This window comes from Lepisosteus oculatus, chromosome 11 (assembly GCF_040954835.1).
Source record: "Lepisosteus oculatus isolate fLepOcu1 chromosome 11, fLepOcu1.hap2, whole genome shotgun sequence".
Taxonomy (NCBI): domain Eukaryota; kingdom Metazoa; phylum Chordata; class Actinopteri; order Semionotiformes; family Lepisosteidae; genus Lepisosteus; species Lepisosteus oculatus.
The window spans coordinates 32,518,962-32,537,885 of NC_090706.1; the positions used below are offsets into that span (position 1 = coordinate 32,518,962).

Consider the following 18,924-nt stretch of genomic DNA (forward strand, 5'->3'; position numbering starts at 1 on the left):
AATGTCTTTCAATCTTAACTATAAGATTTTCTTCTTAAAAATATTTTACATTACCGTTTATGGGGGAAAAAATCTTGTTCTAAACTTTTATGCAGGAGTTTTATAATGCAGTTAACTAACCCTACAAGGAAATCAAAGGAGCTCCTTTACTGTTTTAACTACTGTGCCTCAAGCTAAACTCCTACATCAATGTTACTCTCCACCCACTTCACATAGCCTTACTTGTTAAACAAATCCATTGTGTCTTTTTTCTCAAAACCTCAAAGGTCCTCTACAGTAGTGTGTCAACTATGCCACCATCATGTCCTTGAACTCAAGGTTTTCCAAAGATCTTTGCAGAAGAAAGTTATTCTACATTTTTGTGGCACAGAATCTGTCTCACAAACTTATGACAGGAAGCTCTATTTTTCCGCATTTAGGAAAGTGACATAAGTGTTACTGCAGATTAACTCTGTGTAGCCAACTAATTAGTGCTTGTGACAGGAAGTTTAAGCATGGAAGCCTGCTTACTTGTGTGGGAGCGCGCATGTCAATGATTTGAAAAGCTCCTTTAAATGTTGTTGTATTTCATTTTTTATTTATTCTTCAGAAATGATCATCAACAGCAAAACCCGTCAACAAATCATTTTCAGTTTGAATATAGGCTCTTTCCAGATGATACATGTACAGAGAGTCATGTAACAAGAGATGAATGATTTGAACGTCTCTTTTAAGTGGATGCAAGATGAACAATTATTTTAAATACGCACTGGGGTCTTTTTTAGTGTGGATGTCTCGAACAAAATGTGCTTCAGGGAATCCATTCCCTCCATTTGATGTGAAAAAATAATTTTAACTTTAGAAATCTGGTATTGTATTAGCAGGGCCTGTGGAGTACGTTTTGTGTCATCCGGTTGCTTTGTGATGGATTATGCGTTGTGGCAGAGCAGCAGTGTATCAGAAGAAGGATGTATAATTTTTCTTTCAGAGACTAATCTAGACAGATGACTGCCCTCACCCCCGAGTTGAGAATCCAATGTTCTCTGACAGGTATGATATGACTTCTCCCTCTTTAAAGAGGAAAGGTGAAACATTCAGCCTCCACAATTTAATTCGTCATGCTTTCATTGCAAATCAAATGGATTTAGAAGCATTAATTAAGTCTCTAGATTCTGTTTGTCTGAGTCCCTAAGGAGTGGTGTGTAATTGTTCACCTCAGGGTTAGGTACTCATTTTTAGTCTTGGAACAGTGAGAGAAAGAAATATTAAACCAAAATCTGTTCTATAAAAGGCTTAAATAACCAGATGGACACCTTGATGGACGTACACTCATCCAGTTCCTTACATTATGGGATACATTGAAGAAGTAGCAGAAAAATTGAAAATTCCTACTTCAATCAATGGCGAGTCTGTTTTTCTGAAAAAGACTGGAAAAATAACTCATAAATTGATGACTGTTGAATTAGATTAATCTTTAAGCAAAAAAGCTTTCAATCAATTTTCAGGATATTGTCAACCAGTAAAGTGGACTCTTCAGTACTTTTACACTACTGGATGAAAAAACCAAGAGCATTGTAATGAAATTTAATGAATATGCAAAATGACAGGGTGCTTCACTTTTTTCTGTGCCAGATGATTACTCTGTGAGCCAGTTTTTCCTACATGTAGGCGAGTATAACACCTGCCCGGATAAACCAAGTATGTCTTTATTACTTTTAGCTGTCTGTTGGTCTATCAGCCTTTAGAATAAAAATACTTAAAAGTGGCAGTGGAAAGACATATTAAAAATATTAAAAACACAAGACTATTAATAAAAGGATGATGATACTAATGTATTTCTCATATGCCTTAGACTCTTTGAGGACTCAATGGAGCTCTGAAGTTTTAAGTACTGTGTTCCAGTTGTTTTGACATAAACCCCTAAATAAATATTCAAAGTCATTGTTAGGGATTCTCTGTCCTACATACCAGACTCTATAATAATAATTGATACCATTGTATCATTGTTATAATGTGTAACAAATATTTTTTACAAGTTATGCACAGTGTTCAGTCAAATTTTGCAATATAATTTTCCTATGCGATGAGTTATATATTTATAAAACCCAGGTAAGCTCTATGTATATAGGAGCGTCCCTTTGACTTCTCATGAATTGATGTCCGTTTATGATTTTGTTTTCTATCAACACTTTCTAACACATTGCAGACACACCACTGTTCATTTACCTTGCTATGTGAAATGTCCAGTCAAGAAATGCAAGAATCTCAACAGCACTTTTGTGTGGGACCTGGACCCTGGACCTCATTGTAAGAGGTATTTTATCACTGTAGGAGGACTGTGTGATCTTATATGTTCTGTCTAATGCACAAATTTGAAAATATAGAATATGGAATGAATATTGGAAATATATTTGAAATGTCTTCTATTTTCATGTGGGAATGCTAATTTGCATGGAAAAATAATAGAGAAGCTTTGAAGCTGAAGGCTATGCATTATACTGGAGTTCATAAAGTTTTTGTGTTTGAGTGTGTGGGTTGTTTGTGGGTGGGTAGGTGGGAGAGTTGATGTGCAGATGCTGCTTTCACCTTAAAAGCAACAGAAAAGTGTCTATTAGTAATAACAGTGAGAGAATGAGCTCAGACAACACATACTGTTTATTTTTCCTGTGCAGTGTAATGGGCTTTGAGGTAAATAGAAATATACATCGGCAGACCAAAATCATATTACCCATAAGCTAAGAGATTTCTGCTGTATCTGTAGCATTTGCAGTATGTGCTTGATTGGGAATAAACAGTCTCATTGCCCTGGGTGAGAAAGACATTAACACTATTGGTAATGCTGAATTGTGCCCATACGTATTCATAGCCTGTATTGAATTAAAAGGCTTACAAGGTTAAATATTGCAATATTGAAATATCTGCAATGTAAAATGCATGTGCCATTGTGGTTGAAAAATTGAGGTTTGTCCTCTTGTCATTTAGAGCAATACAGTATATAATATGCATTGTTATGCTATGTTACACATTAATTTGTATGAGTCTGATATGTATTCTTGAGGAATGTACTGTGAAATGTACTGTGAAATGAGATTTGCATTCTATTATTAGATTGATTTTTTTACCGTAACCTTGATTGCTCCCAAAATGAGCAATCATAACCAACACAACCCTCAAATTGGCCTTCTAAATCTTCCTAATCTGGCAAAATCTCTGAACAGTCCATGTTGGGTAGAACTTTAGTTTTTAGAAAAATAAATGAAGCCCTCTAAAGTCTTGAGAAATATGAAGAAATGTTATAATGCAGGAGTGTTCATGATAATCATGCATTAACACAAGTATAGTGAGTGTATCTGTCATTGTAAAAGAAATTCAGGTGGGTAGCTGTGTCAGCATGCGTAGGCAGGTGTCTGAAGAAGGCTCCATGGCCGAAACGTTGTGTTTTCTTCCTTTTTTTTTTCAGCATGGAATAAACCTATTACTTGTTCCATTGTAAAAGAAAGCTACGTTAATGGACTGCTCTTACATGAGTAATTACTGTAGGTGGATGTATTTGTATGAGAGTTGACAAAAGATGATTTTCTCATGTTTGGTTATTCCCCACGTTTAGATGTTGCCTCTTCTATGTATAATAATGCTTTGCTGAAAATTCTTCAAATCAGTTTACTGCATAGTTAACAGAAGCGAATGTGCACAGCATGGGAAACACAACATTCCAGTGGTTTAATTGGAAGTGAAGGGATACTTTCTGTATTCCTCTTCCAGTCAGTGGAGATATAATTCCTCCTGACAGGTTTTTTCATGTGGAATAACAGTCATGGCTCCCTTGGTGTGCTGAGAAATGTCTCCACAGCCATGGCATAAATAGAAAAAACAACCACTGCCCCAAACAAAATAAAGCTTCTCAAAAGAGTGGCAACATAAACTTACAAAATAAAACACTAAGTAATTCCCACAAGTTCTTGGAAGGTCCAGTAAGGATCCAAATGGATTGACTACTAAGTAGTATCAACAGGCTTGGGATTTTTTTGCATTAAAACAGGAATGTTTAGCTGAGGTATTTCTTGATAAGAGAGCATTTTGGTTTTATCTTCATCTGTATTGTAAATTATCCACATGAAATGTTACAAGTTCATGTAAGACACTACTTTACGAGCACCATTACATTTATTACACATGCTTGTTCAGTAAATATATTTTTAATAATATATATGTATTATTTATTAAATTATTATTAAACTTGAAGTAAAATTAAATCATGATTGTCTTCCATATTTTCTCAACATGTTCATAAAGTTTTTTACATTAAGTGAGTTCTGAGATTACACTAAATCACCCGTTTTGTCCCATGTTATGACATTTTACTGACCAAAGTTCTGGTAAATTAGAAAAACTAAAAAAGAATTAGAAAAAAGTTATGAAGATAAATTATAAATTGACCTGTGCTTCCTCTAGTTCTAGATACTATTTATTCATTCATTTTAGTTCCTATGAAGACATTGTTTCTAATGTAGTTCAAGTAGGTCGCTGCATCAGCATGTGTAGGCTGCAAAGGAACAAGTAAAGGTTTATTTTATGCTGAAAAGAGAAGAAAAGAAACAACGTTTCGGGTGTGGAGCCTTCTTCAGGTGTGATATGTATAGTTACAACCTGCATCAGCTTTGAAATCTGAATCAATAAAAAAATACATTGTTCTCTCTAGTAACTCAAAGTTATGGTTCTTATAAGATAATAATGTACACCTTGAAGGTATTTGATTACAGGAGACTGTAAAAAATACTGTGGTGCAAATCAATAACTAAATGTTCAGGTATTAATTTTTTATACTGAATATCCAGCAAAAAATTACCAAACTAAAACTGAACTCTGTGCTTTATAATATCATCATAGAGCCCCCTGGAATCATCCAGTTTTAATTCACTGGACAAGCTTTCTCAATATCCAATATATAGGCTACATCAGAAAAAAAAAGAACTGGAAATTTACCACTACATGTCCAGCACATCCAGCTCTCTTGGCAGTAAGTGGATACAGTCACAAGAATTTATTTAATGCTTTTTCCAGGAAAAACATTACAAGTGGTCTATTCTTCATGAAGTGTACACACAGAGCATTACATAATAAATAACATAATAATATAACACAACAATCTTGCTCAAGGAGAGTTATACATGCAGACATTTTCTTTAAAGAAGAGAGCGTAATCCAGCAGTGGAAAGGAAATCAGGTGTTACATCAACTGTGAACATTTTCCAATGAGATGGAGAGTTTTGGCCATCAAGGCTGCTATTTACTGTAAATGTGTCATCTGAGCATACAATGCATTCATTCTTTCTCATTAACTAGCTTTAGCTTCAAGATTCTAGCTCCAAAGCATTATTCCCCTTAAGCTAGCCCTGCCTTCTTGTTTCACAGATGTCAGTTTCCTGATGAGCCATGTTAGAGAATAACAGAGAAAAGTAGTATTAATATGCTTTTTTGACATAAGTATAGTTACTCAAGGAAGTGTTCTCCTTGTTTTGTGCATCTGATTTGTTATTTTAGAGTATTTAAGAGTTTAGAGGTTTCATTCAGATAATATTATTTAGTAGATTTAAAGCATTTCTTAATAAAGATGTAGATTTTTGTATTATTTTAAATGAATGGAAGGCAAGGCTATTTCAGTTTTAAGCTAGTGTAATATATTGAGAAAGCACCTCTTAATGTACAGAGCTAACTTGGAGGCACAGTAGCTTTGGAGTAAGCAGTACTTCAGAATTAAAAATAGATGCACAAAAAACAGCAAAAAGCAATTAATTTCACCACAGTCAGGTGTTTTTTTACTGACTATATCTGATATATACTATACCTGAATGATAGTAAGAACAGAAGATAAATATTGAAGCAACCACACTTTTGTTATATTTATAGAAAATATGGTAAAAAAGTTCCTCTCCTGTATATTGGCAGAGTTGCAACAGCAATGCTGCAACCTCAGTGCAAATATTGACAGTGTCCTATATTACCAGAAACATACAACATGCTACATATCCAACTGTTTCTCTCACCAGGAGACTGATGGATATGGTGTCTGCCTTTCTTCAAGCTGACAGGAAAATAGAGGCACATGGCCTGTAACTAAATGTGTGTACTTTCGAAGTAGCCCCATTACAGGCTGTCTTGGATACTGATACAGTGTCAGGCAGCTAACCACTGTCATTTGAGCTAAAGCACAGTGGCCAGATTCCGTTATATACATTGGCAGGTATTGCCTCATTATGTGTGTCCACTGTCTACCTCTTGACAGCTGGTAACGGTACAGAGAGTCCACTTGTCAGGGACTCTTCAGAGAAGAGGGCAATTTAGAGAAAAACATAAAATATCAACAATCAATAATTTCTCCTCTGAATTTCGGGAAACAAATTTTCTTTTTATTGTCATTTATTACAATTCCGCCTGATAGCTGCTTAAGAAGACTTCAGGTGTACTGGAATAACTTCAGCTTCAAGTCCATTTTAATTTTTGTCTAAACCTTTTTTGGCCATTTTTAAAATATTAGTACATTATCTCTTCATCTTTACCATTTTCACAGAATACTAATAAGGTTTTAGCAGTGATGTCTACCATTTTTTAAATATTTGAGTCAAATTCTTTCATGATTGTCATCAAACAGATGTGGCAAAGAAGCCATGATTTGTACACATACTGTATATAGATGTACAGTATCTACCTTAAGATTTCACTGTACATGTTCAATATTATCATAATCAGATCACTTAGCAATTGTTTAAAATACACTTACATGTACTACAGCACACAAATTACATTTTGAGTAATTCACACAGGACAGTTCGTCTTAACAGACATCATGCTGTTGCTGTGGTGACCAGTCCAGTATAGCGTAATCTAAATACTTCTGGAATGATTTAGAGGTCATTGTTTTCTGCTCTACTGAAAACTGTTCATTACTTCTTAGGTTCTATTCTTCAGTCTCACTAAGGTCTCATAATTAAATTGTATATTTTCTTGTTAGCAGATTAACTGAAAAAATTATGTATTTATTAAAATAAAACATAAATTGCCGTGCCACACAAAACATTCAACATTTTACTTTATACATGTACGCCAATCAACCCACTTGAGAGTCTATTTTTCCAACCGAGCAGTGTCATGGAGGCAAAACAAATCAGGAGGGCTGGTTTGTTTACCATTTAGCACAACAAAAGGTGGTATAAAATTGATTGATAAGCCTAATGGACTATAGTGCCATCTATCCATTTACTAAACTGCTTTATCCAGTACAGGGGCGAGAAGTGCAATCCATATTTTGTTTTTAAAAATATTTCAACAGTTTCCATAGGTACAGAACTTCAGTGATAACTGAGAGTGGCAAATGGGTGGCTGACAAACTTTGAGTCTGTACCCTCTTTCTCTCCCCACTGTGTTTGTCCTTTGCCCAGCGTGTTCCACCAAGACAGCAAGGCACGCACTGGGGCCACAGGCCGGACTGACGCTAATTCAGTGAGACTGCAAGGAGGCTGATAACAGTAGATGGTAAGGAAAAGGTATACAAAACTGTCATTTACCTCTAGTGACCTGGGATGAAAACCAGACAGTGCAGTGTGGGTTTCAGAACAGCCTTTTTTATCTTGAGGGTATCCAGTATTCTTCCTTTCACAAAGAAAGGGGCCAAAAGATGTTTTAGAATTAAAGAAATCCTATTGTTGTTTGGCCTTTGTGAGGTAGAGTATTTATTTTGTCAGAATAGTAGATAGGATATACTGTATGTTTGGTCTGACATCTACTCACAACACTTTTTTTGTAAATATTATGTATCTGTATCATGGTTGAAAAGGGCTATGCAGTTTCCAGTAAATCTGTAATATGTTTAAAATTATGGTTTCCTTGCACTATTGTTTCCTGAAAATCTCAAAAACATAAAAGAGTGAGGCTAGAGTAAATATATGAGAGTCAAATAAACCAATGCTTAGACACAGCCAATCTTCCCAAACTCTGAATATCTGCACAGTAATTTTGCATTAAATCTTATAATGAATCTTATAACTTTGAAAAGTCAATGGAAGTAGTTATTTTAATCAGCAAGCTAGATCATAAATTTCATAATCTACATTTAAAAGCATACTCCAGCGAAAAAAACCAAAAAATTAAATTAATTTTTCATCCATTGAAATTATGTGACTTTTCCACAGCATTAGTCTTATACTAACAAGTATCTAAAAACAATTAGAATCTTACAGCTCAGATATTGTCATAATTTATTACCAGCAGCTCATACAAAGAAACTGTCAAGGGAACAAACTCCCCTCTTTTCTCATGTGAAGGAGAGCCACAGAAATTTTATGGCCATGAACTGCTTTCGGTCATTTTCTTGGACTGTGTTTCTTTCGATTATTACTGTACAGTAAGTTCTTGATTGCTGATGGTTATTTCTCAATTATTTCTTGTTTTTGGCTCTTTCCTAGTGATAACCTCCCTTGCCTTGTTCTTTTCTACTCAATTCTGTTAATTGATTCCCTTTGCCTGAGGACATCTCTGAGAGCAATGCAAGAATGCAATATAGTGCAATTTATTCCAAGAGCCTGGGTTTGGAGCTGCCTTGGGTTTCACTGTCAAAAAGCACCTTGCATGATTCACCCAGAATTAAGTAGCCATTTTACCTTAGGCAACATTTCAGCAGGCAACATAATATCACAGGGCCTGTCAGTCAGCCACTCATCTATGATTTAATATGTGAAGAGAAAAATATTAGCCCTTTATTTGAACTTTTCTTTATGCGTGTTTTTTTTTAGATTCTTGTCCAGCTCACTGCACTTCAATGATTGCCTTGCAGCTCCAAGAGCTCCCCTCCCTAGCACAGACTCCATTAAGAGTAGAGATATATTTAGCATCTAGTAGCAGCAGAAAGTCCTAATGAGCGAGAGACATTCTTTTTGACAGCTTTGCTTATTCGTCTGCCTGTCACTGACAACTTGTATATTTCCTCCTTGCACTCTTACAGCTTTATTATGTCTCTCGGCCTCCTCAGCTTCTCAGTCTCAAAGCACAGCACAGCAATTTTCAGCTTCCAGTGAGACATTTATTTCCTCATGAAAATTCTTATTTTTTTTCCTTTTTCTGATGCATAGCTACTAGATGGCTTCTCATTTGTCACATGCAAGGCTTGCCCTCATCATTCAAAATGATCTATCAGGCATGCCGCAGGATCATTACACCTTTGTGAAAGATCATGGAAATATTTATGTGGATACATACTGTACACAAGAATGTTTTCCTGGAAATTATACACAAGAAAAGGATCATTACAAATCTAAAAATATTGAAGGTATTTATAAATAATGAAGACGTGTAAAGTTTAAAGATGTTTTATCTGAGTTGTAAAAAGAAATTATAACAAAATCAATGTTTTTCAAAAAATAAAACCATCTGATGAAATAAAACTTCTCTGCATGGAGACGTTGTAAAATAAGAGGACATTGTACTTCATGTGGAGATACACCTCAAAGATTTTTTTATATATCTCTCAAAATAATTCTCCAGTATACAATGATGCATTCCTGTTATATTTATATACTAAGAGTTTGCTGTGTCACATGCCTGCAGTAGTTGTAAACCTTTTGCTACTTTTAAGCAAACTACAGCAGCTGTCAGAAAACTATTGCAAATCCCTTTAGGCATGGATTCAGGTCATCATGTACTTGGCATACTAGAGACCTTTTCCACTGCATTCAGAGATTTTACTGTCAATACAAAACAAGGGTGAATTTCAATTTTCACATGTGGAGTTGATGCAGTTTTTACTCACTCAGCAAAACTTTTCAAATATATTAAGTGATTCATCTCTATTGAAGTTTAACTGCTAAAATGTGATCCTGCACACATCACATTTTCAAGGTAGTATTTTTTGTTACTTTCCATTATGATAAATAATGATCAAAGGACGGGGGATGGGGGAGGGGCTGTATTTTTTTAAGTTCCTTAGAGTATCAGTGATTATGTAGTATCATAATTAGTATCATAATTAATTATTATGATTTAATTGATAGTGATATCTACGTGCTCCTGAAGACTCCCGGGAAGAAATGATACACTGCTTACGACACAGGGCTCATTGAGTCTGTAATAAGGTAACATAATGGTCTTGGAAAACTGGATTGAATTCTTCTGTGTGTGGCACAAGGCCTAGGCTTTTGGTACAGTGTAATTCACTGCTGCCTGAGAACACACCGTATGCCATGATCTCATCCTGGCAGGACCAGAGTTGCACAGGCCACTCTTAGCAAGTAGGAGGTGCATGGACATTATAGCCCAGAGAAAAATTTGGAAGTACTGTATTTTTCAAGGTCCTCCCCCATTTAGTCCACACAGTATATTCATGCTTAACCCTATAATGTGTGCCTGAAATTATACTACATTTATTTAGTTATTGCACTTTGGGTCTTCTAAACCCAAGGATGCATCCTAAAATCAACAAAAATTGAAAGAATCAGTCACATTGATTTTATTCTTAGTAGTATCAGTATCAGTATCAGTAGCAATATGGAATGTGCTACCAAATGACCATGTATTAAAATGAACATAAGAGGATTTAAAAAATATGCCACACATCGGAGAGAACTCAAACTCCATTTTCTAGTCTTGCCTGGAGGAATATTGGAGAAGATTGGAACACTGGCCTTTAAGTCCAATAAGCTTAGAAGAAAAAATCTACACAATTTCATTATCACAAATATTGAGTGTATCTTAACAGTGAGCAAGCATTTGGCTCACAGTTTCCAAATCTAAAATAAGCCTTACACACTGTTAAGAAAATATTCAAGTTGCTGGATTCATTCAACCCATCTCAAGAGATGCAGAGCCAAAGGAATAATCAAAACACAAAGAGGCATCTGACATGCACTTGCATGATCCCCAGACCTTTTTTTGTGAAGGTTGTTCTGTGTTTTTAAACCACTTTTATACTTACAAAACAGACAAAGGTTCCAAAAAATATTAGCAAAAAAGTTTGCTAAAAGCAGTTACATAAGATGAAAGTCCTCAGATTCCTTGCCAACTCATTGCTATGCAATGTGTAAAGATTTGTTTCAATGAACAAATCAAACATCATTTTCCATTCTAAATGAGTCAAAGGTTTCAGAGCATTGTGAATTTAAATGCTGAAAGGAAATAACACAAAAACATATATATATAATCTTTAATGCAGGCAGCCCTGTCAGCATATGGCAATTTTTCTCCCTTGTCTAGAGATATTGAATTTAATAAGAGTATTGAGGCTATTTTATGACTGTAGAAGAAAGAAAGGGGTTTTGCAATTCATGAAGCTAAATAAATCGGTGTTTATTTCATGTTTTATCCTGCTTTGATACAGAATGATTTCTGCGTAGTCTGTAGGAATGAGAGCAAAGAACACCTAATTAGATTAGAAAGTAGTGTTGAATATTTGAAAGTTCAACACTCACAATTTTTCTTGCTGTTTACTCTGTAAGGCAAAACAAGTATCATATGTTGGGTAAGATATTGAGCTACAGATAAAAAGGAATTACAATATTATTAGATTGTCCATGTGTTTTCTGTCTAGATGATAAGTTGTTTTTAGAGGTATCATATTTTAAACATAGTGAGGTATAAAGAAAAACTGTTTTTTACAAATGACTTTTATAATCCAAACCTTGCAGAATTACTGAAGTCATGAAAGACACGTCAATTAATGAAGCAACAATTTCCCCTGCTCCTTTCATAAGTCTTTGCCTATACAAAACAATAAAATATCTCATTTCCAGAAATGTGCTATGAATAAACCAATTAGAAACCTGGAACAGAAAAGACAAAATTGTTAACAAAAGCAAACCACAGTGTTTTAATAGGCTGACCTATGAATTGGAAATACAAGTGAGAGATGCAAGTGGCTTACAGTACTCATTTAAGAAAAATTAAGCTTGTATTTTGTGCTTTATAACTATCAAAGATATTCATACTCTGGAATCATAAGATAATCATATTCAGACATTTCTAATGCAGTTTGTACTTAGACTCTCTAACAGTGGATTTAGGTAACTTTGCATGAGTTTGAAATTATTTCGGTTTTAAATTGAATAATGAATGTTAGCAGATATGAGTGTTTTTTGATAGCTTGACAATACAACAGACTTCTAATTAAATTTAATGTTAATTCTAAATCATGTATGTGCTGTTACTAGAATACATATGTAAATAAAATGTCATCAATACCATTCCCATATTCAGCAATAAAGGGTGTATTTAGATTCAGATTATCTAAGTATTCATAATTAGATTTTTGTGCTTAGGAAAGGGTGTTTTGTCTTTGCATTTTGTTTTCAGAATCTAAGATGTATAAAGGTCAGCTATCCCCAGTACAAAGTGAGTAGCTCATGATACAGTCATGTCACTTTAACAGTTGATTAACAATATGATGTTCTTTCTTCAGTGGTCTCAGAATCATTTCCTGAATTTAAAGTTTTGCAATAACCACAGTATATTTTGTCTGTCACCAAAATACATAAAGAATAAACTGTGCATAATTTAGAAGCAGGCCTGGAGGTTCATTTAATCCTGTGTAGTTCAGAATTCTGTGAACAAAAGGACTGTCATGTTATCAGCAGGCTTTTGTGGTTACTATGTGGGTTCAAAAAAAATAACCATTCATTACGGGAAATATAGAACAATAGTTTCTGAGGAAAAAAAATCTTTAAGATGCTTTTAATCATTTTTCCCCATTATTTGCCTTTGTATAGGTTTAAAGTGAATGTCATGTCTTCAGACTGTTTTTAATTTATCTGAAATTGATGCCTGAGACGTATGGCATTATCTAAGCTGGGCTATTGTGTTCCAGTGCCGAGTATGAATATTAATCTAGGAATATACACCTTCAGAGGTTGAACAATAAAAGAAAAGCTCTGTATGATGGGGTTTTTTGCCAATAGCCTTACATTTACACCAAACAGCAAAAAACGTGATTTCCAAAAAGCCATAATCAGAATGCTAAAGACAGAAATACATTGTCTCTGTAATGTAATTATGAGTTACAAGCCTTTTTCTTACTTTCGTCCAACAGGGTGAATACTTTACACTTTAAGGTCTGCATGTCTGTTATACCACTCTTTTGCTCTCACCCAAAGGGTAGGAAACATACCTACTGGTATGTTGAGGCAGCAAGGATAGTAGACATTCTGGTTTTGTTGGGAGACAGATCAGTAACATGCAAAATTTCAGCAGCTATACTCTGATAGGACCATCAAAGATAACAGTAGTAGCAAAACGCATTTATAAATTCAAACAGAAGAGAGAGACAACTGCAGCAACAGAAAGCCTAGAAGCAACAACCTACCCCTAGCAGAGAGCTTTTTGGTATTGATGATCTTAGCAGCATACTCCTGTCCAGACAACACCTTCACACAACGCCTCACCACTGAAAAGGCACCCCTGGAAAAAAAGAAAAACAGATTCAGAAACTGGAGCTCAGTAAGTACAGTATGTCAAGAGAAAATGTTCCCTTTTCATTTATTTGACTTTGGATATATCTTGAACACAAAGCTGGATAGTGGAAAGCACTTTCATTACATTCCTGGATACATACTGTAGATTATAAAGATGTGAACCAGTATATTCTTTGTAGTCAAAATTCCCCCTAAAGTGGAATCTGGCATAAGAATACAGGAGTAACTTTCAAGGCCAAGAGATTACTAAAAGGAAGCCTTAGACACCTTAGACACAACTGGAAGTCAAAATACATATACAGTACATCCTGAGCACAATCATTTACTCAAAACCTTCATTATTGCTTTCTTTAATTATAACGTATTAACTAACCAGTATCTTCCTGACAAAAACAAGTCAAGGCTACATTTGAGGGAGGTAAGCCTTGAATGTTAACAATAGAAAACGAAAGTGTTTTGTCCTGTTAAAATATGGTCACTATGACACACAGCAATACAGAAGGAAACAACTTTTAAGAATGCAATCATTTGGACAGTACTCAACAGCCATTCAAGCTGTGCAATTCTGAATAGACACTTTGTGATGTTTTAGGCATTAGATTAACTAAAAGAATACAATGATTTCATATAAATGCAGGGTTAAATCTATCTAGAGCAGAGAAGAAATAAATGTGTGGACTATCATCTAGCATTAGTATAGCATTAATCATCTTCTGTACAAAAAATTCTTCTTAAAATGGTTACTTAATAGTGAACATCATTAATGGAACTTTATATCCATTAACAGAAAATCTGCCAAGTGAAATAGGTTTTAAATATTTAATTACAGTCTGGGATTTACGGTATGGCACTTTTTTGGCTTTTGGCAGGGTCTGTGAATAAATATGCTCAGTCATATTTTTAGTCCAAAGAAATGATTTACACAGAGCCTCGCACCTTTTCCCAAAATTATGCATCTCGTTAGCTGATTTGCCCCACACTTTGAAGCCAGATGCCTTGATCTGTTTTTTGGCAAGCTGGGAAGTATTTATTTGCACACGTTATGGTACTCACATTCTCGAATCCAGACTTTCATGTGGCAGACCGTGGGTATGTTCCCTTATTCAGTTGGCTATCCTTTACATGCTGGTTAATTGCCCAAATTTTTACACCGGAGAAACTGCTTGCGTTTTAATTTTCATATCATTATTTACTTTTCAGTGGGGTTTGGAATTGAACTGTACTGTAGCCCACTTCATTCCCTCCAAAGGGAGCTCAAAACACTTTCTCAGTGGTATTTCACTTAGCCAGCTCTTCCACATCTATAGTTTCAAATGCTTTAAAGAAACCTTTAAAAGATTTTTTTTTCACAGCGACTTTGCAAAGCACTCCATTATACAGTCTTCTTGTATTGAGCTTCAGAGACTAATACCTCATTACCAAGAACCAGAAAACTTAAGCAGCTTTATTAGCTATGACACCTTTTACAGATCTTGTCCTAAGAGTGGGTTCTTAAATCAAATACAATGCTTTTAACTTTTTTCTGCTCTGCCACATTTTAAACAAGGAAATAGAAATGATACTGCAATAGAATAATGAAGTCATAACTGGAGTCATCATCATTACTATCAAGAGCAATCTATATCGCATATTCAGCCTGAACACAAAACTAAGACCGCAGAATACATATAAGGACAATTTTGTTCAAAATCCATGATGCATACAAAGCAAGCCAGAATTCTACCATAAGGAATAGGCTAAGTGAAAACAGAGCATTGAACATTTCTGTCTAAAAGGATGTGGGTTATGGCATCCTTTTGTTTTAAACACAATGATAGTGGAGACCATGTAAATAAGAGAAATGATAGTTCTTTTAAATGTAATAGAAACTGGAAAGAATAGATTGAGAATTGCAATAAGCTATGTGTGGATATTAAAATAATGATTTATAAAATACATGTAGTTAGAAATCCAAGATCTGTTTAATTAGCCAGAGTGGACACATGAGTTTGTAAGGAAATAAATAGAAATCTACGTGTAGATGCAGATAGATGTATGGTATATTGAATTAAGGAAATTGTATTTTTTGCTATTGTATGTATAAATAGTTTTAATGAATCATCAGGTCTTCATATCAATATCAATATTAAGGTAATATTACTGTTTTCTTTATAGAACCAGGCCTTTTTATTTATTTTCTACTCATAGAATATCAAAGCAGTGAACATTTTGGATTTTTCCAGTAAGTTTTGTGATACAAAAAAAAATGCTATATACTGCAACACAATACATTTCCCAGTTAGGAGTGCCTTCTATATTGAGGTAACAATGTTTTCATCTTGTCCAGTACTGAATATTTCCATAAGTTCTGCATGTGGCCTCTCAAAATACATACTCGAGATATTGGAATAGAGTTTGTTGGTGGTCTTTGTAAGTCATAATCCTAGTAAATATTTCTCCCTGCTTTTTCAAACTAAGTGGACCTGGTGTTTTCTCAGTGTAAACCACCCTCTTCTTATCAGTTCTCTCAAGGCAATTTACTGCTGTCAGGCTATTTTTAATGAAACTGAGAATTTCTAATGAAGTTGCCAACAGTCACGGTTGCAGATCCTTGTTTTTTTACACACACCTAAGTGCCTAATCAAATGCAACAAAAATACTGATCAGAGAAATTCATTACATAACTGAGTTCCAGATCAATGATTTGTGACCACATTTGTAACTGGTTAGCATTCCAGAGATTGGCTTTTCCTTTTTGTATTGTTTATTGTCTCATTTTCCACATAACTAGCATGTTATTAATAAGGCAACATTGCTCTACACACTGTAAACTGTGGACTAAGCAGCTGATTCAACACAGTTATATCTTTGTACATTGCAATGCTTTGGCTTCTACCATATTTAAAAAAATGATAAAAAAAGATTTTTAAAATTATAGTAATATGATGTTAGCTGACCGACACTGTGTTGTGTTGAATGATTTATGTTATAAATTAATCAAAATAAAAATAGAGGGACTGATAAAACCAAACAAAACAACATCATTCCACCAATGAAGTAATATTACAAAAAGCAGAAGTGTTGTTATGGCAGCCAAGAATAATGAAATCTCCAGAGTCACTGGATGTGCCCCTGCCCCCTAGCAAATTGAATTATGTAACAGTGTACGAATACCTTTGTCTTGCTGTTTTTGTCAATCCAGAGCTCTGGAGCTGCAGCATTACAGATCTTAAGAGAGTGGATGTCAGACACTAGCTAAGAACAATATAAAAATCAGTGTGACTTTATGTGTTGTAACTATTCAGATTAAATTCAATTTCTATCCTGACATTGCAGTGCATTGTACGTACAGTATAAGAGGTATAAATGGATCTAAATAAGGAGGACTTTCCTAAGAAGTTTCCTGGAGCTTTTTCTTTTATGTTTTCCCCACCATAATACACATAAAATGCATTACAGCCCCTTCAGCTACTCCGGATTTCATACTTGACTGCACCAATTCAGAGGGCTGTTTCTGGAAATCCTGTTTTCCACTTTCATTATATGCATTTAATATATGTATGCTGAGCACTAGCTGCTAGACTGAAGTGTCAATTTATTTATGTATGAAATTTGGAAAGTAAAATATGACAGGCTAATGTTTTCAACTGCATATGCTTTCCCACTGCAGGTATAAGACAGTATAAAGAAAAGAAGCATTGTTCTGTGCCTACTGAGTGAGTATCCTGACATTCCACTACAGTAAGACATCAAATATTTAAATCATGTCACTTTGCTTTGTTCCACACATCTGAACTTCAGTGTTAATCTCAGGGCCAGTTAACCAACAACTGTATGAAATATACTGAGGCAGTAGTCAGCATGCAGCACAAAAGTGTGTAAAAATATTTGAAGTTGTTTATACAGAAACACATAACAATTTTATTTACCTTGCAATCAGCCTCATAAGCCTTGTCATAATAATTCTAGGTCTGGCTGGCAGTTTTAGGTAAACAGAGCTTTGTTTTTGATTTCTGTTGAATTCTTTTCCAATTCTGTACTCACAGTACCACAAGTTACATATGTATTTTGTTCATTTTCTGTTATCAATAATACATCAAACACAAACTGAGGTTTACACGAGAATCTTTTTGCTTTATTTTTAGAAATATATTCTAAAGTTCCTTGTCCTCTTCTACAGCACATGCATTACGGTGGTTATGTTTATGTATGCAATAGTTCCTGTAAAACTGTTTTCAGAGCTGATTTAATCAGAAGTTTGCATATTTAACCTTCAATGAGAGTAAAAAGCTGTATACCTAAAGAAGGAAATACAAAATGAAAAATGCTTAAAAATGCTTCTATCTCATGCTTCAACATTCAAAGAACTTCCACCTTGAGGCAAATATTCCCAGTATTCTCTAAAAGCCTTGGTTAGAAATAACTTACTTGCCAAGTTCTTCAAAAAGCTGGTATTCCTCAGTGAAACGAGTGCAGGTGATGGTAGCCATAATTCAGACGCTCAGTCTTTTCGTTGGAGGCTGATAGACTCAGATAACGTGGCTCTGTACAGTGTGTCTCTATCACTTTCCTGATCTCCGGAGAAGAGGGGGATGCTCTGTGATTGACAGCCTTGTTCTTGTATTATCCTCCTGCCTTACTCCCTCCTCCAACCCTCGCGAGTTTTCGCAGCAATACACAGTCCGGTCTCCATAGCAACTGCATCCCCCCTCCACACACATGCTTACACATTAACACACACACACACACCCACAACATACAGGTTTCTGCTACATTTCTCCCAAGGCAACAGCCAATAAGCAACAGATTTTGTTATATTTCCTTGGTAACTGCTCTTTTGTGGCCAATTAATAGCAAGCTGTTTCCATGGTGACAAGGATCCATTTCAAATTTGGAGTTTTTGGACTATTATATAACATCTTTGTTAAGATGAGGAATATGCATATTTACTGTAGAAAAATGAAACTATTTTAGGGCTCAATTAGATCATTTTTCTTTTTATACATTTTTTTCTGCAGCTAGGCAAAAGTTCATTTTCTTGCCTGAGGGGAACTTATAACTTAATTTTATTTCTTGCTTTGGAAGCTCAACTGAACACTAAATGGTTTTCCAAGGGTAATTTAACATCCAGATACTGTTAAAACTCATCTCACATACAGTAGTGATGATGAACTTCAAAAGCAATTCATTCATCCAATTAAAATTGTGCAATGTTGCACAGAGCAGAATATTATGCTACCTATGCTGCATTAAGAATTCATATGTTTATAGAAAAAGTGAAATTTGATGTAAATAAACCTTTAACTCTTAAACAGTCAAATCCTGAACAAAATGCAACACAATAGAAATGGTTTCTAAATGTTAATCAGCCGACTTCTAATTTATTTCCATTAGGAATTTAATTGAAATTGAGGTTTGTTGGTCTTTATTGCAGTCAGATTTTCAATAGAGAGCAAATAGGCCAAAGGGCTTCTGTTCTGTTAAACACTAAGTGACTCAAAATAATTAAAGACTAGGC

At 34.8% G+C, this 18,924-nt stretch overlaps 1 protein-coding gene across 4 annotated transcripts in view; it reads right to left on the reverse strand.

The window, feature by feature from the left end:
• camk2a (calcium/calmodulin-dependent protein kinase II alpha) overlaps nt 1–18,092 on the reverse strand; it is a 79,947-nt gene extending 61,855 nt beyond the window's left edge. Inside the window, exons 1-2 of one of the 4 annotated variants that reach the window (XM_015349937.2) lie at nt 17,835–18,089; nt 13,319–13,413 (exon numbers count right to left, since the gene is read on the reverse strand). In XM_015349937.2, coding sequence (XP_015205423.1) covers nt 13,319–13,413; nt 17,835–17,896 — 157 coding nt within the window. In that variant the 5' untranslated portion in view covers nt 17,897–18,089. Of the gene's footprint in view, nt 1–13,318; nt 13,414–17,834 lie in introns of all 4 variants that reach the window. The other 3 variants (XM_015349938.2, XM_069196113.1, XM_006631887.3) reach the window with 3 other exon arrangements.
• Nucleotides 18,093–18,924: the final 832 nt, after the last annotated feature.